This window comes from Oryza brachyantha, chromosome 4 (assembly GCF_000231095.2).
Source record: "Oryza brachyantha chromosome 4, ObraRS2, whole genome shotgun sequence".
Taxonomy (NCBI): domain Eukaryota; kingdom Viridiplantae; phylum Streptophyta; class Magnoliopsida; order Poales; family Poaceae; genus Oryza; species Oryza brachyantha.
In genome coordinates, this window is record NC_023166.2 from 5234387 (window position 1) to 5255868 (window position 21482).

The window sequence follows — 21482 nt, forward strand, 5'->3', positions numbered from 1 at the left end:
GGAATATCTTTACACAACATGTTGGACATCTCTCACATGTAGTAGGACAAAGTATTCTCTATACAACCGATCCACGGAGTGTGAACTAGTACTATTTTTTATCATCATGGCTCAAATAGATTAGATCGTCTTCTAGCCTTTGGAAGCTAGGATTATTTTTTGCTGCACCAGCTGTTGATAGCCGCCGCCCGAACTGTCGCCGTGGAGACCGCAGCCCCTCGCCGCTGGCATGCACGGCACACCTCCCGTCCTACCGCATGTGACCAAGATGAGTGTACATAGGCCACAGGCCCCTGCCGCCAACCGCAGCCTGCCTTGCCGGCCCGCGAGCCGAGCCGACACCGACGCCGACGCCGACACCGACACATCACCCCCGTTGCCACTGCACGCCACACGCGCCGCCCGCCCGCCGCTGCATCCTTCTGCCCATTTGCCGACGAGGAACCCGCGTCCAACACGTGCCAGTCCCGCCGATCCCAATCACCCAGATCATATAAGGGTACGTTTGGTTGGTGTTCAAGATGAGATGAGATATGGCCATCCATATTTTTTGGATATGGTGATACAATTTTATGTTTGGTTAGATAGATGGGAGGGACATATTGAATTACAAATAAATAATAATATAAATTAATCATCATAGATTTATCGTAATTAGTATAAATTATCAATAAATTATATCTATCATCATTGATTAACACTAATTTGAACTTGTTAATTACTAATTAATGACAAAACAAGCTAATTATCACTAAATAACCACTAATGATCATGGTTAGTGAGGGTGGATGAGCTGATCCAGCCAATTTGACTGGATATACCCATCCAGCGTCTTCGTGGAATATTCCCTTTCTAGGCCACCATATCTAGTTTCACCCACAAACCAAACACATCAAAAACCTAGACGGTCATCTCCCATCCAGACATGTCCCACCAACCAAACGCACCCTAAGACGAGGTCTTTGGTGAGCTTTCTTCTCGTGGACCGGCCGAACCAGTTGAGCGAGCCCATTGGACTTTCTCCCATAGGCCATGCCTAACAGGCCAAGCCCTGAAGGCCCGGGTGGTTTGAATGGCTATAGGCTGGGTGAAACAGGTGGTGGGCTAAAGAGAATTCGGCTCAGTGAGGAATTTGGCTACTCTCCATTTCATTTGTCCACTCAAATTCGTTTTTTATTTTAACAGTCTCTTCATCCAGGGGTGGAGTTGTATATACTGACCCTCAGAAAAAATGTTAGCTAGAACTTATCAATTTTCACCATGTATGTATCCTCTCGATTCAAATTCAGGCACTCGTAGCAGTCTAAATCTAGTTCAAAGCACTGGAAAACAAATGAGTGGCACCCCATCTATTTCATTGTAGCTTCGCCCCTGTCTCCGTAGACCCTCTCTATTTCGAGTCTATGATAGCTGGATCCCACGTGTCAGTCTCTTCTTTTTCTCTCCCTCTCCCTTTCCCTCTTTCTCTTTCTCTCCCTCTCTCTTTCTTTTTCCTTTTCTTCCTCTCTCTCACGGCCCGAGGCAGTCGGCGGCGCAGGGAGGAGGTCGAGGGCGTGGGTGGAGGCCGGCGGCAGGGCGGGCGAAGGCCGGCAGACGGTTGCAGGCGACGGTCGACGAATGGGCGGCCATCAGCTTCCTTGCGTGGTGGGAGGAGGAGAGGGGAGAGAGAGGCGTGGGAGGAGAGGGGGCATTTAAGTATTTGCCACTCATATGCCACTATTATGAGTGGTCTTAATTTTTTGTCACTCTCATGTGTTTATGACATGTGGATCCGGTCTCACATGTCATAGGCACATGGGTTAGTTGCACTTATAAGAGTGGCAAATAGTTAATTTCCCGGAGAGAGGGAGAGGGAGAGAAGACCACCAACCACCTCTCCATCCTCCTCGTTGCAGGGAGAGAGAGGGGGAGAGAAGAGGCTAACAAGTGGGGTCATAATGTCCTAGACTTAGAAAAAGAGGATGGATGGAGAGATTGTTGGACTAAATAAATGAATTTGACTTGCCAAATGAAATGGAGAGTGGCTAAATAAACATTTGGAGAGATTTGTCAAGTCTGTTGGAGATGCTCTTAGTCGTGAACTTTTCAGGATAGTATGCGGACTCGGATTTCGTCTATTCAGTTATTATTCAACTTAACCCCTCGATTATGGGATTTTTACCGAAACAAAGTAGAAAATTTAGAATAATTTATACTTAGTCCATGTTTTCTATATTTATAGTAACTTTAGTTAATTTCTGATACAACCATAAATTTAATCCTAGAAACGTAGTTTTTAGGCTATGAGCTCTTAATACATACTGGCACAATGTCTGTGCTTCGCCACGGGATAAAAAAATTATTTCATGTAAAATTATAAAAAATTATTTCATGTAAAATTATATTAAAACAAATGGCATATATATTTATCATGTATATATGTTTAATGGACATAGAATCTCATAAACACATATACTCCTGTGTATATAAATAAATAATACCGTTAATAACAACAAATAAATTCATTGCATATATTATAGTTTGTTGTAATTCATGGATGTTTTTGCTAATGAATTGTTAACAGTAAACACTTCTGTATTGCAAAAGTACACACGGTAGTAGTGATATAATTTTTAAAGAGATCGGCAAGTCAAATAAATTGTTCTTTAAACGAGTTCACTAAAGTAAAATAAATTGTTTGTGCATGATCCGCTAGTGATGCACATGACAACGAAAATTTCAATTAGGCTTGCAGTGATAAGTTTAAGTGTGACCGTGCGAGCATATGGGACCATGGAAGGGTGGATCCGTATGGTCTGCCTTTTGTGGCGTACCAAGAAGTTCGCTGTTGCACCGGTGATCGTTCCACGACCATTTTGGATAACTAACAATCAAATGACTTATTTAATATTTGGTTGCATGTCTTCGTATTTGCAGAGATGAATTAACAGATTGAATCGGTTGTGCTACATCGATTTAAATGACAATTTATTGACAAGCTACATGTATTTACAGAATTCCTATAAACAAAGCTTAAACAATTTATTTACTGACAGCATGCCACGCGAGCGTTTGTAAAAATTAGGCTTGTAATATTCTCGTAGAAGAAATTTGTTGTGTGTGTATCGTTTTCCTTAAATCAGATTAGCTGCACATATTTTGTTTTTGCTTGATTTTATCAAGAGAGTTACTGGTTGTTTCCTTCTGGTTACTGAATGAATGGATATCAAATGTTGATTCATATTTTTATTTTGGTTTTTGATATTTTTTCTTCTTCTTCTTATTATTATTATTTTCATGTTTTGTCCCCGGTGATCGTTTCATGACCTTTTTGGAAGAGCAAATTCTATGAATGAACTGGTTGGTATGAAATCAGGTGCAGTCTGTCTCGCCTACGCGTGAAAAAACACACGAGCTCAAAACCTCACCATTGACAAAGCGCGGAGTAGAAAAAAAAAATAGCTATGGATATTCGATGACAAATTTCGTTTCGCTGGGCCACCGCTAGCCGACTGGGCCGCACGGCCTACCACGCACCCCGCGCTCCCCTGCGAAAAGTCGGCCGAGCTGGGCTGCCTTCACACTTGCCCGATGCGATGTGCCTCCGTGGGCCTACGTCGCGCCCCAGGCCAAGCTGGGCCTCGCTAGCAGGCCACCTCGTCTTTGAGCGGAAAAAGTTCTTTATACGAGATATCCCTAAACCACGGTATCAGAGATCTTAACCTCTCAAAGTATTCAAAACCGTATAGGTATAGATTAGATCCTAGGGCAGTATGTTTTGATGGTTTCACTGAGGTGGCATCTTAATCAGCAAGAGAAAATAAAAAAAAATATGGGACCCACATGTAAGTCAAATGTTAGCATTTTTCCTTTTTTTTTCCCTCTTTCCTTCTTTTCTCTTTATTCTCTCCCTTCCTATTCTCTCTCTTCTTCCTCTCTCCTCTCCCGGGCGGGTAGCTCGCGGCGCGTGTAGTTGCGGCAGTCGGTGGCCTGCGATGGCCCGATGCGGATGGCCACGCCGGTATCCATACCGGCGGTGGTCGCGTGGGCTTGACGATGGCGGTCACGTCCTGAGCCTCCTTGCTCTCCTTGAGGTCGCTGGGCGACAGGAAGCAGTCCATGGAGAGGCCCCAGATGTTGAAGTCTGTATCCATGTTCCACACCTCCTCCATACGTGTCCTGGTGTTGTCGTCGCTGCTGTCACCGAAGTGGACGAGATGGCGGTGCGGCCAACGTGGGCGATGTTGACGCCGTCGACGGCGCGGTAGTCATGGAGGTGCGACTCCATGGTGGTCTCCCAGAAGACGCTACCGTGGCCGCTCGACTTGATCTGCAGCAGGTGCTTGTGAGTCCTCCAAGCAAGTGCGGCTGAGGCAACTGGACAGCATAGCCGGGCGAGGGCGGCAACGGCCGGTCTCGGGGCGGTGGAAGGCACGGGCGCGACGGAGCCAAGCGGGGTTGACGGCGACTGAGGGGACGACCAGGTTGGGGGGGCGGCATATGGTGACTGAGGCAGCGCCGCAGCGGGACGGCGCATCTAGGCGGGGGTCACGGCGGGCGGGCTAGTGGTGGCGGCAGCTGCAGCTGCTTTAAACTATAGCATTGGAATTTTAACACACAAGTGCATGTGTCATGGCAATTTTCATATCAAGCGACTACTACATGAACCCGTTCGTGAGTGCAGAGCCCGAGGTGAGGTGCATGGTAGAGAGGACGAACAAGGACGAGTTCCTGATCCTGGCAAGCGACGGGCTGTGGGACAAGGTGTCCAACGAGGTGGTGAGCAAGATCGCCGGGAACTGCTTTAACGGCCGCACGACGGCCATGTTCTTGGACTCCGTCTCTGGCAGCTCGGCGACCGACGCGGCAGCGCTGCTCGCTGACGCTGAGCTCTCTATCTCACGCGGCAGCATGGACAACATCAACGTCGTCGTCGTGAAGCTGAGGCGGCTCAAGACCAGGGCCGCCTGACTCGCATCATCATCCGCGCGCCCGGCCGAGGCAGCAAGACGACGACTTTGGGCAGCGACCGAGCGAGGCTGGTGGACGGCGTAGCCAAGCGGTGGCGTGGGAGAGAAAAGAAATGGAAGAAGAGAAGGAAAGATAAAAGAATAAATAACTGACACGTGAGATCTACCGTACGCCACGTCATCAGTAAACCGGACAAAAACTAACTTAATACTACCGATGGACTAGTTTTGAACGGTTTATGTGAGTTTAAGTATACATATTTCTAGTTTCGAGATTAAGAGAACTCAGACAGACTCGAGGTTAATTTAAGGGACCTTCGGTGAACTTATTCCTCTTTGAGCCGACGTACATCCATAGTTTTTAAGGATTAAAGAAGAGATTTGCCAGCATCATATTTATGCTTTTTTTTTTTTGCAATGTTGTGCTTTTGATGTATTATGTAATGGATTAGTAATTCAAAATATTACCTTTTTACGTTAATAAATACTAGAAAACCTTGAGCATAGAAGACCATTTATTTACTATTTGCATAGTTACCATGCTTTTACCCGTAGTAAATTTATTTTTGCATGGTTAATGTGTAGGCAAACGTCTGATATTTCTAAGAGATTGTTTACTGCACTCGCACTCAGTGGCAAGAATTACTTGACCTAGACCGTGGATGCTAAAATCATGCTTAGTTCTAAGGACCTCCTAAAATGCATTAAGGGTTCTAGTGTACAGACGTCAGCCTGTGGAGTGTCGATGATTTACCCACTCAAGCTGAGAAAAATCAGGCACAACACTTCCTAACAGACCACCTAAATGCTACTCTCAAGGAGGAATACATGACTGAGGAAGATCCCAAGGTCCTTGGGACTCACTGAAGGATCGCTATGGCCATCAAATTAAAGGGCTTTGTTACGGTTCGGTAGGAAGGGCAGGAGTGTAAAATTTAAATCTGACCATATATTTTCATAAGTATGTTAAATTTTTATTTGAAATTTTGATAAAATATATTTAACAATTTATCTATTTCAATATGAAATATTATACATAAATTTATTATAATGTTATATATTTTAGTTTTAATCTTACGCCTATAAAATTTCTACTAAACTACTATCAGTGTACTATAAAATAAATTAGACCCGTTGGATCAAAAGTAACGGACAGCTCATAGTTACATAATGGTACCTAAAAAAAGTCCAAAAGCAAAGCGTTAGATGCTTCACTTACACTTCCAAGATTACAAGTCAGTGTAGTAGTATAAACTCAGTCCCTTGCTGCACTGTCACATGTCTTAGGCTATGTTGCCAAAAAAATAACTGATGCTGACATGATTGATAAAACTTCATCCACCTTTCACACCAATAATGTCAATATTCAACGATAATATCATGTCCAAAAATTTATAGCGATTTCTGAACAATAGTATGCATTAAATCTTGGTTTAGGATCAATCTAAGTACACACTACAACAATTTAGTATAACTCTCGAGCATTGTCTTCTAAGGGTCTTATTAATGCAACCTCCTTACAATGTTGTGTTGTGCAAAAAAAAATGATGGGGATGGATAGAATCATTGGTAAACAATGTGGTGTTACGACACTACAACAAATCTGGGCTTCTGTGACGATTATCTGATGACAGAACACATGTCTGTCATAAACATAGGCGGTTTATGACGACTGTTCATAGGATGATAACTATTTATGATCAAATTATGTCTCTATCATAATCATCATCACAGTATATTCTACATGAGCTTTGTGAATATCACGATTACAATAGTGGATCGTCATAAGATATAAGATATAGAACTATTAATTTTTTTAAAACACAAAAATCTTATAATACTACGTTGCTACTAGACCACAAATCCTTTGTCCTAGGGGACTCTTCTTGTCTACATCAATTCTAGTCTCTCATGTTAGGATTGAAGCCATCTCTAGATTCATTTTAGGATTGAATAAAAAAATCAGAAATATAGCGTTTCATTTTATGATGGAATAAAAAAACTTTAGAAAAAACTAAAATGACTATAAATTGGTTTGGGCCTGCATTACATGGGCCTTACTGTGCTGCACCGAGATTATATAGGAAAAAACTGGGGAAAAACATCAAAATGAGGCGAGCTCTGGATTCGATACCCACAACCTCACTCTGCAGTCCTACGTCGACTTTGATAACCAATGGAGAAAAGCTTTTTTAATGATTAGAGGTATGTTATAATGCTTTTTATACAATTGTGTATGGATGCAGAGAAAAAAGGAAATGCAGATTTGCGTCACCTCTGCCTGTGGCCGCACAACACACCATAGCCGCCAGCAGCAAAGCAGCGCCGAGGCTAGCTCCCCGCTTGAGGCGCCGGAGCGCCGCCCTCCGTAGCCCGTGGTCTCTGCCAGCTGCTAGCCCTCCTCTCACTGCTCGTTGGTCTACGCTACCCCATGGCGGTGCTTTCAGCCGCCACCCACTAGGCGAGATCCAGCGCGTCGCGCGCTCGATGCTACGGCCAGCAACCACGCGGGAGCCAGAAGGGGAACTGCGCCGACCGCTATAGCCGGAGGTCCGAGCTGCCGCCAAGGGGGCAGGCCGCGGGAGGCGCTTGGCTATAGGCCTGAACGGCCAGCAGCATTGAGGCATGTTTGGGCGGGCGGCTGCGGGCCTACGGCGCAGCGGCGACTGACGGAGCAGGAGGTCCGAGCCACCGACGGCACAGCGCGGCACGTGGTTGCAGGGCCAGCCGGCCTAGGCATGGCGAGCGCACGGCTGCGGGGCAGGCCGCGGTAGCTAAGGGCGGCGGCGACTAATAACTGGCGACCAGGCAAGTACTGGGTTGCATTTTGATTTTATTTGAGTATTTGACTGTATCTGATTGCCATTTCCAGCGTTGCAAAATTGATAGATAGTTTGTAGAATATAGATGAAAAATTAGATGATGCTTTTTTACAATCATGATATGCCCCTGAGTTCAACAATGTCAACTCTTAATTGTTTTATTTCTGCAATACAAGTATGAACTATCAATTATGGAATTTTGTGGATTGTTAATGTCTTGATTTTTTGCATAGGAGTATGATCCATCGTTATATTTTCAGATCTCAAAATAAAGAGGAAGAAAAGACGTGTCATTGATCTTAAGGGTTATTTTTTGAAAAGAGCTGGTTGAAAGAAGACAACTTAAAATAAAAATCAGAGTGAAAGCCAAGGTGAGGCTAATCTCACCAACAATCCTTTAATGTTTCATATGTTGCCAATTTTTATATGTTGGAAATTTGATGATTTACAATGCAATTTTGTGTTATATATGATATACGAGTTAATTATTGGGATTTGGGGTGTAAATTATTTTTCTTAGTCATTTGCTATGTTCTTTAGTGAGTCATGGTCAATGATTGAAAGCTAGAAGGGATAGCAGTCTGTTATGGTGAATGGCCATTTCTTGCTTCCTTGATTAGTGCCTTATTTCAGTGTGTCGCAGATGGACAGAAGTTGGGTGAATACTAGGCTATTTAGCAAAGCACATCTAGATGGGGTCACTGAGTTCATGAACTTTGTTTCTACTAATTTGGATGACAGTCAGGAGATATTATGTCCATGTCGTAAGTGTTTGAATCGGTTACATCAACATAAAAGAGAAGTCGAGACTCACTTATATATTTATGGGATGACTAGCACGTACACTAATTGGATACATCATGGAGAAGCATTAGATGATATAATTGGCTGCAGTGTTGAAACTGGTGACATTGGGTGCAATGTTGAAACTGAGATGAATCAGCCTGAAGATGACCCAGATGATGATCGAATCCATGAGATGGTACATGAGCTATACACAGCCGAAGACCATGAAGCAGCAACAAAATACAAGTTTGCAACCATATTAGAAGAGATAAAACAACAACTACATCCTAATGGTCTGTCACGCCCTGAGTTTTACCCTAGCTAAAACTCAATTAAATAATGCATTAAAAATTACTTGTTAATTAAAGTTCAGGAGAAATCCAATGTAAATTAATTTAATTAATTGGAAGCTTTTCGGATATTCTAAAATGTTCCGAAAGCATTTTAAATTATTAACAGGACTTATATTTGAATTGCAGTCAATAAAATTTGCTCTAATAAACTTAATAAAAACCGGCGAAATTGGAGACAATTTCCTTTTTTTCCCTTCTTCCTTTTTCTTTTCTTTTTTCCCTCTTTCTTTTCCCTTTTCTTTTTCTCTTTTCTTTTTTTCCCCTGGCCGAACCCACTTTTCTTCCCTCTCCCGCTGCTTGTGCGATCTCCCCCTTGCCCTTGGTCGCACGCCTCCCCTATCTCTCTCTGCAGTGCCGCACCCCAACTCCTCCTTCCAGCCGTGAGCTGATCTACATCTCTCTCAAAACAAATTCCTAATCTATTGGGAGTCCAATTTTTATCCCTTTGAAACCTTATCTATTCCCCTTTTATAGGAGATAGATAACTAGATTTATTTCTAGTTCTCTCCTATAAATAGACCCCCAACTCCCCACCTTTTCCCTGTTTTTTAGCCGTGCTGCCCACATCGTCGCTCTGCTTCGTAGGCACCGCCTCCTGACCAGCAAGCCGCCGGCTGTCTCCTCTGTGCTGCTGCTGTCCTGTCCCTGTTCGCAGCAGCAGTCCGTCGCCAATTTCTCCACCAAATCTCAGGTTCGCATATATTTTATTCTTGCGAATCAATCTAAATTCATCTACCGTTTAATTGTTTAGGTTTCCTAGCAGAACAGCGAAGAACAGCAGCAATCCGTCACTGATCTCTCCACCAAATCTCAGGTTCGCATATGTCTTAGTCATGCAAATCAATCTAATAGCTAACGTGAGATTGCTTAGGTTTTCCAATCTAATAGCTAACGTGAGATTGATCTACGGTGCGGAATTCAATTTCGTACGTGTAGATTGATTTTACGTTAAAGTCGTTTAGTTTTCAGTTTAGCGAGTCGTTAAATCTTGATTTAACGGGTCGTCTAATTCCCGTCGTTGTTTCGCTAACAGTGCACGGTTTCGCGTTTCGGATCTAATTCGTCGTGCGAATCTATATTCACGCATGTTTTAGTTCTGTTTTGCGAGTACATGTTCTGTTCGCGATTTCCCGAGCCGTGACCCAACCCGCGCTCGAAGTCTCCATCACCTCCCTCGGCCCATCTCCTCCTCCTGTCCTTCCCTCCCCACCAGCCTGCCAGCCTAGCTCCTCCTGGCCCATCTCCCTCCTCTCCTCCCTTCCGGCCTCCTCTCCCTCCTCTCCTCCCTTCCCTCCCGCTGGGTAGGCCCAGAGGCCGTAGCCCATTGGCGCCCCGGAGTCCGGTTCACCTCCCCCTCTCCCGGCGGCCGACAGGTGGGGCCCACCTGTCGGAGGCGTCTCCCTCCTCTGTCCGTCCGCTCGCACGCGCGCTAGCCACGCCGCGCGTCGATCTCGCCGCCGCCATGGCCGTGTGCCGCTCGACCGCTGCCCTTCGCGTCCTCCCCACATCCGTCTCGTTGTGCCGCCTCGCCGTGGCTATCGCCACCACGTCACGCGCCGCTAGCTGCGCCGTGCCCTCGCTCCCACGCCCCGATCGCCTAGCCGCACCCGCGCGTGCGCTGCGTCTCCGTCGCGCCGTCGCGTCGTGCTCGTCTCCACCTTGTCGCCGAGCCGCGCTCGCGCCGCGCGCCTCGCCGCGTCCGAGCCGCGTAGCCGCCCCACACCCGCACCGCCGTGCTCGCCGCGCGGATTGCGCCCGCGACGTGGCTGCAGCCTCGTTGCTGCGCGAGCCGCCGTCGCCAGTAGCCGCTTCGCGCCGCTGCCGCGCCAATGCCCGTCGCTCATCACGTCGGACGTGCCCATTGCCTCGCTGCTGCCGGTCAAGCTCGCGCCTCACCGCCGGTCGCCGTCGTGGGGCCGCATCATCACCCATTCCAATTCGACGCCGACTCGCTGCCGCCCTTCGCGCCGCCGGTGAGCATCCCATTCCCCTCTCCCTCCTTTTTCTTCCCCTTCGGCTGATGCCGTCGCCACCCGATCCCGATCCCGCCGCCGAATCCATCGCCAGACCCTGTCGCGTCGCTGTGGCCGTGCGTGCCTCCCTGTCGCCAGCCGTCGCCTGTGCCGCCTTGCGAAGCCGCTGCGCCTCGCTTCGCCCGCGCCACCTTGCCAAGCCACTGCGCCTCGCTTCGCCCGCGCCCGTGTGCACGCCGGGTTCCCCCGCCGCCCTCTCCGGATTTCCCGCAGCGAAGCCGCCGCTGACTCCAACTCCCTCGCCCGCAACGGCCGACGCCATTTTTCTCGCACCGGCCACCGCCGAATCCGTCGCACGATGCAACCACCCCTCCTCTTTCTCCAGCGCCGCTAACCACCTCCCCGCCCTAGCCGGTGCCGCACCCCTATAAACCCCCTCTCCTTGTGCGCCGCCGCCACCTCTTTCTGCAAGCGCCGCCGCCTCCATCGGGCATCTCTCCCGCCGGCCGGACACTGCCCGCCGCTCGATCTCCTTCGTATGACGCCCCCATCGATCTCGCATCATCATCGCCGTGCCCGTCGTGCCGCCCTCGGGTCGCCGCTGCTTTGCGTCGTCGTCACCGTCATGCCATCCCCGGTGAGCTCCCGCTCTCCTTTCCCTTGCTCCTCCTTTTTCTTCTCCATCCCAGTTGCTGCCGCGAGCACGAGTGTGTCGTCGTCGTTCCGTCGCCGGTCACCGCTCGGCGTTGCCGCCGCACCGCACAATGTCACGCCGACACCGCCGCCACTCCCCGGCTGCTGTTGCCCCAGCTTCCCCCTCTCTTCATCCTCCTCTGCCTCCCCGCGCATGCGCTGCACCGCCAAATCATCCGCCTCGCGCCGCCTCCCAATTGCACGTGCCGCACCGTCGAGCCAACGGTTGTCGCCGTCGCTCGGTTGCCGCAGCTGCTAGCGCGCCGACGCTGTCACGTTCGCGCTGCCCTTCCCTGGCCGCCGCTCCTCTTGCACTCGTGCCGTCGCGCTTCGTCGCTGCCCTTCCCTGGCCGTCGTCGCCGCCGGTGGCCGTCGTCGTTGCCGGTCGCCGTCGTCCACCGCCGTCGCCTTACACCACCGCCCTTCGTCTTGCGCCGCTCCCCTTCGCCGTCGGTCGACGACCGCCGCCGCTCGCCGGAGCTCGTCGTCGCCACTCCCCGGCCACCGTCTGACGTCACTCGGCTGCCCCCTTCCTCTGCCTCGGCCAAGCCGAGCTCACCCTGTCCCCTCCCCTGTTTCCTCCCTATGACCGGTGGGGCCCACCCGCCGGTGACCACCTCTCACCGGACCGTGGGGCCAGGTTGTCAGCCCCTCACCCTCACCTCTGGACAGTGGGCCCACGTGTCATCCCCTCTCATCTCCTCTCTCTATGACTGCCGAGTGGGCCCTCTGTCAGCCCACTCTCTCCTCTCACTTGTCTCACTGCCCAGTAGGCCCCACTTATCAGTGCACCCCCTCTCTCTCATGTGCTGACATCATCGCCTCCAATAATTGCGCATTAAATCAATAAGGTTTTCTGTTTAGTTTAAAAACACAGTTAATCTTCTAAAATTCATAAGTAATTCATCTAGTCTCCGTTTAGGTCCATTCAAGTTTCATTAAATCAAGAAAATACCAAGAATCCATTAAAAATAGTTTCTTTCTCTGTTTTAGTAGTTTTATAGCCTGTTTTTCTTGTTTTGCCTTGTTTGTCGTAGGTTTTGACCCCGTCGCAGCGCTGTTCGTTCCCGAAGTCGTCGCCGAAGTTCCTCGTGGGTCTAAGCAAGGCAAGTGGCACCCTCCTTTGATCATATTGATCCCAAGATTATAAAATTCCCCGCTTTTACATTCAAACATGCATTGTTTTATGCAAATCTATTAATTTATTTACCTATTGGGCATTTACCTTTCTACCCGTTGATGTCCCCTCAGTATTATTGTCATCCCAGGGTTAATTTGACTAGAATTAGGATTAGGCAATGCTTAACCATGCTTTGTTCAACTAGCTCACCAATTATTATTTAATTATTTGTTGGACTTGATAAACCTTAATGGTTGTGATCATGGTTAATTTCCCGAAGTGGATTAATACAACTAAAATATTGCTTATGGTGGGCTGCGGGTGCATGGTTTTGAGAGTCGTGCCCATGGCAATTATGGACCGGTTCTTGGGAAACCCTAGAAGTCTTACACGTACTAACCACAAGCCAGAATGGGCAACGGTGAGACTCGTAATCTAGCCTGTCTCTATTCGACGTACCAAGGCAAGGGTGAGCGTGATGGAGTATGGACGGGCAATCGTGGTATAACGAAAGCCTCTGCTGCTTCCAGATTCACCAAGGCATAAGAGGGGACTGCCCGACTTGGTGTAAAGGAGAGGGTGAAACCTGAAGTGCGGTGCGATTGTCTAAAGAGGTTTAGGTGAAATGTCTTGTCATGGTTTTCGTACTGAGGTATCGTGGTGATACGTTGGGGCATGGTAACATGCTTGGGAGCCATGTCTTGTGGATAAAGTTATACACCTCTGTATAGTAAAACTATTCGAATAGCCGTGCCCGCGGTTATTGGGTGAACTGACGGATTCACTGGATTAGTTGAACCTTTTATAATTTGATTAATCTTGGAACTGGTTTGACCCTGCGCAACGTGGTGTAACGTTGGCAGTGGTTTGGGTCTGTTGCAACGTGGTTTAACGTTGGGCAGAGGGTGATCCTGTCGCTACATGGTATAATGTTCGACAGCGGTTTGGGCCTATTGCAACATGGTGTAACGTTGGACAGTGGATGTTTATTTTTAAATGTTTACTTTACTTTTATTTCAGTATATTTTATTTACTGTTTTGCTAAATTACTGCAGCTTTTATGCAATTTAACCTTAGCCTATCCTTGTATCCTATTGCATTCATTATTCTACTCTCTTGGGTGTTACTTGTTGAGTACGGTGGATTGTACTTAGTCTTGCTTAATTTTTCCCCCACCAGAGCAAGTGCTAGAGTTCCAGTCAGAAGGTTGTTTCCAAGGTTGAAGTGTGGTTTAGTCCGCCGTCAAGAATGCCTGTGGTGTGGAGCCATATCGCCAGCTGAAGCTAAAGATTAGTTGAGTTTTAGTCTTGTTTTTCTTTTCCGCTGCATTTCGATATATAATTGTTTTTATTTGTTTTTAAGTCGTGGAACTGTGTATTGATTTGTCATAGTGTGTACTCGGGCTGATTCCTGGACCGAGATTAATGCATGCTATTATTCAGAAATTTGGTGTAAATTTCTAGGCGTGACATGGTCCCTATACCAGATTTTCTTTTGTGGTTAAGTTGCTACACATCAAGTCATTTTATAGAATCAACAATGTCGCGTTCAATGCTTTTTTGATGTTGTTAAGTGTACAATTTCCAAAATGTTCTATTCCTACATCTTATGCTGAAGCAAAGAAAGTTATTCGTGCATTGGGACTTGGATACGATTCAATACATGTTTGTCCGAATAACTGTGTTTTGTTCAGAAAGGAGTTGGCTAAAATGGATAATTGCCCAGTATGGGGTGCTTCGAGATGGAAGAATGAAGATACAAGAAAGCAGATTCCAAACAAGGTTTTGAGGCATTTTCCTGTGGTTCCATGGTTGCAGAGGATGTTTGCATCCAAAAAACTTTCAGAGCAGGCACAATGGCATAAGTTGAAGAGAAAACCAGTGCACAATGAGCTTAGCCATCCAGCTGATGGCGAGGCATGGAAGGATTTTTGATAGAAAATATGACTGGTTTGCAAAAGATTTAAGGAATGTCCGACTTGGCCTCGCTACTGATGGGTTTAATCCATTTGGGAAGATGAGCGCCTCAGACAGCATGTGGCCAGTATTCCTTGTTCCTTATAATTTTCCTCCATGGGAATGTATGGAGCAATCCAACTTCATGATGGGCCTACTCATTCCTGGTCCGACATGCCCAGGAAAGGATATGAATCTCTTCTTGCAACCCCTGATTGATGAATTGTTAGATCTTTGGAAAGGTGTTCCTACCTATGATGCTCTGAGTAAGAAATCATTTGACCTTCATGCTGCAGTTATATCATGCATTCATGACTATCCAGCACTGAGCACACTTTCAGGAAGAGTCACTGGAGGTTACTATGCCTGTGTTCGCTGTGACAAAAATCCTTGCTCTAGAAGATTAAGGAACAAAATTTGTGATATTGGCCATCGACGTTTTCTCCCACGGGGCCATGTTTAGAGAAAAAAAATTTCGATGGACAGACCGAAGAACGTGAGCAACCTAAGGAATTTACTATGGATGAGTTGAATGAGAAATTGGCGAGGGTGTGTCACGCCCAGAAATTTACACCAAATTTCTGAACAATAGCATGCATTAATCTCGGTCCAGGCATCAACCCGAGTACACACTATGACAAATTAATACACAGTTCCACGACTTAAAAACAAATAAAAACAATTATCTATCGAAATGCAGCGGAAAAGGAAAACAAACTAAACCATCTAATCTTCAGCTTCAGCTGGCGAAGACAGCTCCACACCACAGGCATTCTCGACGGCGGACTGAACCTCACTTCAACCTTGGGAACAACCTTCTGACTGGAACTCTGACACATGCTCTGGTGGGGGAAAAATTAAGCAAGGCTGAGTACAAACCACCGTACTCAACAAGTAACACCCAAGAGAGAAGAATAATGAATGCAACAGGATACACGGATAGGCTAAGGTTAAATTGCACAAAGCTGCAGTAATCTAGCAAAATAGTAAATAAAATAGACTGAAATAAAAGTAAAGTAAATATTTAAAAATAAACATCCACTGTTCAACGTTACACCACGTTGCAACAGGCCCAAACCACTGTCCAACGTTACACCACCCTGCAACAGATTCAAACCAATTCCAAGATTAATAAAATTATTAAAGGGGTTCAACTAATCCCAGTGAATCTGTCAGTTCGCCCATTAACCGCGGGCACGGCTATTCGAATAGTTTTACTCTGCAGAGGTGTACAACTTTACCCACACGACATAGCTCCCAAGCATGTTACCATGCCCCAACGTATCACCACGATACCTCAGTACGGAAACCATGACAAGACATTTCACCTAAACCTCTTTAGACAATCGCACCGCACTTCAGGTTTCACCCCCTCCTTTACACCAAGGGTGCCACTTGCCTTGCTTAGACCCACGAGGAACTTCAACGACGACTTCGGGAACAGACGGCGCTGCGACGGGGGAAAAACCTACGACAAACAAGGCAAAACAAACAAAACAGGCTATAAAACTACTGAAACAGAGAAAGAAACTACTTTTAATGGACTCTCGGCATTTTTCTGGATTTAATGAAACTTGAATGGACCTAAACGGAGACTAGATGAATTACTTATGAATTTTAGGAGTTTATCTGTGTTTTTAAACTAAACAGAAAACCTTATTGATTTATTGCGCAATTAATTAGAGGCATGACGTCAGCGGAGGAGAAGCTGGCGCCGATAGCTGGGCCCCACTTGGCAGTGAGACAGGAGGGGAAGGAGGGGCTGACAGGGCAGGGCCCACGGGGCGAGGGAGAGAGGGTGAGGCCAACGGGTGGGGCCTGTCGGTCAGAGAGGAGAGCAGGGGAGCGGGGAGGGGTGCTCGGCCGACGGCGGCAACCGGCGGGCGGCGACAGCGGCGGCGCAAGGCGACGGCGAGGACTGACAGCGCGAGGGCAATGACGGTGACGGCGTCGGCCGGCGACTGGAGGGCAATGACGTCGACGGCGGTGACCGGCGCAAGGCGACGAGCAGAGGCGCACGGCGACCGAGCGGCGACGGCGCACGGGAGGTGTTGACGGGCGGCGGCAGCGGCGGCACGGCGACCGAGCGGCGACCGGCGCAACAAGCGGCGCATGCCGGCGGGCGGCACGGACGACGGCGACAGGGCGGCGACAGGCACCGAGAGCGGCAGCGAGGGGCGGTGACGAGCGGGAGACGACGCGTCACGCCCGGCGACGGCGCGGCGAGCGCGGCGGTGCGGCGAATGGCGGCAACGTGGCGGGTGATGACTCGACGGCGACAACCGGCGACTCGCGGCGCCCAGCGACGACGACGCGGCGAGGGCACGGCGGCGGCGGTGGAGGGAACGGGAGAGGGAGGAGGAGAAGTGCTCACCGGCGGTGACGGAGACGGTGGCGCGTCGGCGAGGGCGAGGTGGAGGTGGTGACACGGTCGAGCAGCAGCTTGCGGCGTTCGGCGGCGAGATCGGCCGACGACAGCAGTGGTTCGGGCGCGGCGGCGGCTCGGGTGGAGAGGGGAAAAGGCGGCGAAGGTGCTTGTGCGAGGGGTTTTAAAGGGGGAGAGGCGCCGGCTAGGGCGGGACGGCCGGTGGAGACCGAGTCGCACACGCGGGCACGGAGGCGAGGCCGTTGTGGGCGCGGCGGTTGCGGCGGCGGAGGCGGACTCGGCGACGGCGCGGACTCGGCCAACACGGGGAGGCGGCGCGGACTTCGCGCGGGCGCGGGCGAGCTGGGCCGAGGCGGCTGCCGGCCCAGGCGAGGGGGAAGGAAGCGCGTGCGGGAGAGGAGGCGGCCGGTCGGCTAGGCCGGCCTGGAGGGAGAGGTGGGCCGGCTCGGCTGGGCCGGCCCGGGAAGAAAGAGAGGAAAAAGAAAAAAAGGAAAAAGAAAAAGAGAGAGGAGGAAAATTGGACTTCGGCCCAATTTGAGAAGGGAGGGAAAAAGAAAGGAAAAAGAAGGAAAAAGGGAAAACCCCACTTTTGCCGAATTTTAAATTAATTTGTTTGGCCAAATTTTATACTCTGTAATTTGAGTTTAAATCCTGTTATTCGATTTGGAACCTCGATTTAATTAAATTACTTTCTTTAGAGAGATTTTTCTTGATTTAATTAAGCCAATTATTATTTACGGATTTCTTTTACAAATTTAGGCTTGAGATAAAACTCCGGGCGTGACAGGGTGTGACATGTGAAACCTGGGAACCATCCTGATAACATAAAGAGAAAGAGAGAAGAAGAAGGCCAATGCTGGAAGCGAAGGGCGAGTTTGTGGGATTTGCCATATTGGTCAAATTTGAAGTTACGTCACAATCTCGATGTAATGCATATCGAGAAAAATATATGTGAGGCCCTTCTCGGAACATTTCTCGACATTGCAGGGAAGTCAAAGGACTCGATTAATGCAATGCTTGATTTGGAAGATATGGGTGTAAGAAAAAATTTACACTTGAAGCCTGACGGGAATTCATACACACTCCCACACGCTCCATATACAATGACTAAAACCCAGAAGCTTGCTTTTTGTGCTTTTTTAAAGAATGTGAAATTCCCAGATGGATATGCCTCCAACCTATCAAGGTGTATTTCTGCTGATGAATGCAAAGTACAGGCACTGAAAACTCATGATTGTCATATCCTTCTACAGAGAATATTGCCTGTAAGCCTACGAGGAGTCCTGGATAAGGAAATTTATGAAGCAATTGCTGAATTAGGTAACTTTTTCCAGCAAATATGTGCTAAGACATTGAAGGTAGATGTCTTGAACAAAATGAGAGGTGAAATCCCAATAATATTATGCAAGCTTGAGAAAATTTTTCCACCTTTTTTTGATGTCATGGTACACTGGGCTATTCATTTAATCGATGACACAATCCTTAGGGGTCCGGTTCAGTATGGATGGATGTACCCAGTTGAGCGTAGGTTGCTTACCTTGAAGCGTTTTGTGAGGAACATGGCAAGACCCGAGGGGTCCATTGCAGAGGCATATGTCGCAAACGAATGCTTGAATGCTTGCTCTAGGTATTTTGATGATGTTGACACACGACACAATCGTGAGGGCAGGAATAGAGAGCGTGTAGTTTTGAGAGAAGGTGGTTTATCTCTTTTCCAGCATGGAGTCATTCTTCTCGGGGCACCGAGGATGACGTACAATGAGAAGGATTATGATAAGATGCTTTGGTATATCCTCAACAATACTCCGGAGGTTGAGCCATTTATAGAGTATGTCTTTGTTGGAGCAACCAATTTTATTCCCTATGCTGTATTTTTTTGCGCCCCACATGACAGTTTGTAATACTTGCAGGATATGCAGGACAGAGTTAGAGAGTGCTGGCATTGTTGATGTTGATAGAGCTCTTGCTAAAGAATTTGCAGGATGGTTTAAGAAACATGTAAGTCATTTAGCTCCTAGTTGAATTTATTGGTATATCCTGCACAATACTCTGGAATTAGCAGGATGCATGACTGTTTGCAATCAGTTTCGGTTGTCACCTTATTCTCTGAATTTCTTTTCTCTGAATATATTGTTGCAGCTCGCAAGCAGAAAATTTGTGCATGGAGAAGAAATCGATGAAGACCTATATGCATTGGCAAGTGAACCACATCTTAGAGTTCATTTATTTTCAGGATGTCTTGTTAATGGTGTTCGCTATCACACCTTGGACCGTGAGAGAAGTAGAAAAACACAAAATAGTGGTGTCATGGTTGAGGGCTCCCATAATGGAGAAGATATAGACTTTTATGGTCAGTTGAAAGAAATAATTCAGTTGCAGTACAACTCTAATTCAGTTGCAGTACAACTCTGATTCTATTACTTATGCTATGTAATTGTGTCATGTGCAGGACAAATGTGCCAAAAACCAACTGAATCGTGAAAAAGTTCAGTTTCAGCAGCGTACCGGATCTCGGTCTTACATTGCACATGCCTATGTTGTGGTAAGAAAAAAATGATGTCATCTAGTTGGATGTAGTTTTTGTGTTTCTTGATGAAGGTGTTCAGATATATATATATATATATTGATAGTGGCTCTACATAATGCTATATGATTTAAAGCTTTAGTAGGCTCTCTCTTCATGTGAGATTACCCACAACCCTCCCTACATATTTTTCTACAGCAGCAGGGGTTGGCCCTCTATTCAGTTTTTGCTGCCCTTGTTTTCCATTGTAGAGGTATGGCAATATGCCATTCTTGTGGTGGCATACCTCTATAGTGCAAAACAGTGATAGCAAGAGGTGACCAAAGCTCTAACCCCTGCTACAACAAAACATAGAGGGAGAGTAGCAGATTATCTCACGCTTTAAACATGTAAAAATATGTTCATGTTTTATCCATAAATTTGTATCAATTTAGTTTGATTGCTCATCATGCTTATGCTTGTTTAGTTTGATTGCTCATCATGCTTATGCTTGTTTGGGTTGACTCAATTTTTTTGTTCATGGTGTGTGTATCAAAACTGCCTATTACTCTGCCCACTTTAATTTACTTGCTGGGTTGTTTAAAGTTGTTGTTACTGTGAAATTAGATATTGTTCAGTTGTGACTAGAAAAGAGCCATTTGATTGATTGATCTAGATACTCTATCTTTTCTAGATTATTAGCTGGGGAAGAGCCATTAGTTTGGACTTGCTGGAAAAGAGCCATATGAGAATATTGCTATTACTCAATTTACTTACTCTCTAAACACTATTTGTTGAATTGTTTGCCTCCAAGTCCAAACAAAATGGACTATTTATTCACCAGCAACTGAAAATATGCACTTTTTGATGGCAGGAATGAGGTGGCTAGGCTTGGAATTTGATGGCTGGTGTCTGTGTAGTTAACTTTCGAGGTTGTGATCGCTTTTGGTACTATGGAACTTGGTGGTGTATGTAGCTGCTAGAACTTGGTGCAAGCTACTGGTTAATTGCAGGTTGGCGCTTTTGGTGGCTAGAAATTTTTTTGCGTTGGTTGCTGGAACCCAATATTTTTTGGCACTAGTTGCTGGTTGCTGGCAGGATGCAAGCCAGAATTGCAGTGGCTGCTTTGTGGAAATTTTGTGCCGACTGTAGGCAAGATGCACGCCAAAACTTAGTAGTGGTTGCTAGGTGAAATTTTTTTGTGCAGTAACTTGGAACTACTTGTAGTAACTTTGTAGTCGGCTAGGACTTGTGTAATTGGATGGTGGATGGATTATTTTTATTCATGCTTTATGCTTTTGTATGGAAACATGTTGGATACTGTATTCTGAAACTTGCTTTTGTATGTGCTGAAAAATTAATTATGGCTCGAATGTGATTATAATATAATTATGCAAATGGTTTTTGTTTATATTCTGTGATTGCTTTTTAATTGGCCTGGCCCATAATATGGTCTAGAATTGTACTGTTGGGCTATAACGAAAAAAAAGTAAAAGCAAATTTGTAGCTAGGCCAAAAAATAATATTTGGGCCATTTGACCTGATTGTAATTATAAATAAAAAAGCCCATGCTATATGGGCCAAATGTGAATTGCCACGTCATTTGCCTTATCACCCGTCTTGTCATCTACAACACCACATGTATCATACACGTGACATTATTTGGTTCAATTTGTTATGACGAATTTATCTCGTCATTCATCAATGACGGGAGAACTATCGTCACTTTATCAATGACGATGTCCTCTGGTGGTCACAGAAGATGTTAGTGACCCACCTTCTGTGATGACAGCTATTTCGTCACTGCAGGCAGGCAGTGACAGAAAACAAACTGTTATCGTCATAATGTAATTGTCACAGAAGCCTAGAGTCCCTGTAGTGTGACAAAAAGTTTATCCTTATAAACCTTTAAATAATCAAAACAGTTTCTAAAAAACCACAT

At 46.8% G+C, this 21482-nt stretch overlaps 2 protein-coding genes across 2 annotated transcripts; both read left to right on the top strand.

Annotated features, from left to right (window-relative positions):
- The first annotated feature begins 4611 nt into the window (after positions 1–4611).
- On the top strand, positions 4612–4950 carry LOC107303993 (protein phosphatase 2C 51-like). Its single transcript, XM_015835897.2, has one exon. The coding sequence runs from the start codon at positions 4612–4614 to the stop codon at positions 4948–4950; it is 339 nt and encodes a 112-aa protein (XP_015691383.2).
- A 13303-nt stretch (positions 4951–18253) lies between these two features.
- On the top strand, positions 18254–20951 carry LOC102721358. The gene is made up of 5 exons (XM_015835898.2): positions 18254–18865; positions 18948–19035; positions 19177–19387; positions 19487–19579; positions 20415–20951. Exons 1-4 carry the CDS (start codon positions 18414–18416, stop codon positions 19516–19518), a joined length of 783 nt encoding a protein of 260 aa, XP_015691384.2. The 5' UTR covers positions 18254–18413; the 3' UTR covers positions 19519–19579; positions 20415–20951.
- Positions 20952–21482: the final 531 nt, after the last annotated feature.

Excerpts from the sequence above, each read along its gene's own strand:
- LOC102721358 (XM_015835898.2), top strand. The coding sequence starts at position 18,414 with ATGAGAGGTGAAATCCCAATAATATTATGCAAGCTTGAGAAAATTTTT. Across the intron at positions 19,036-19,176 it reads CAGGATGGTTTAAGAAACAT|CTCGCAAGCAGAAAATTTGT; the intron begins GTAAGTCATTTA and ends ATATTGTTGCAG. Across the intron at positions 19,388-19,486 it reads AGAAGATATAGACTTTTATG|GACAAATGTGCCAAAAACCA; the intron begins GTCAGTTGAAAG and ends TGTCATGTGCAG.
- LOC107303993 (XM_015835897.2), top strand. The coding sequence starts at position 4,612 with ATGGCAATTTTCATATCAAGCGACTACTACATGAACCCGTTCGTGAGT.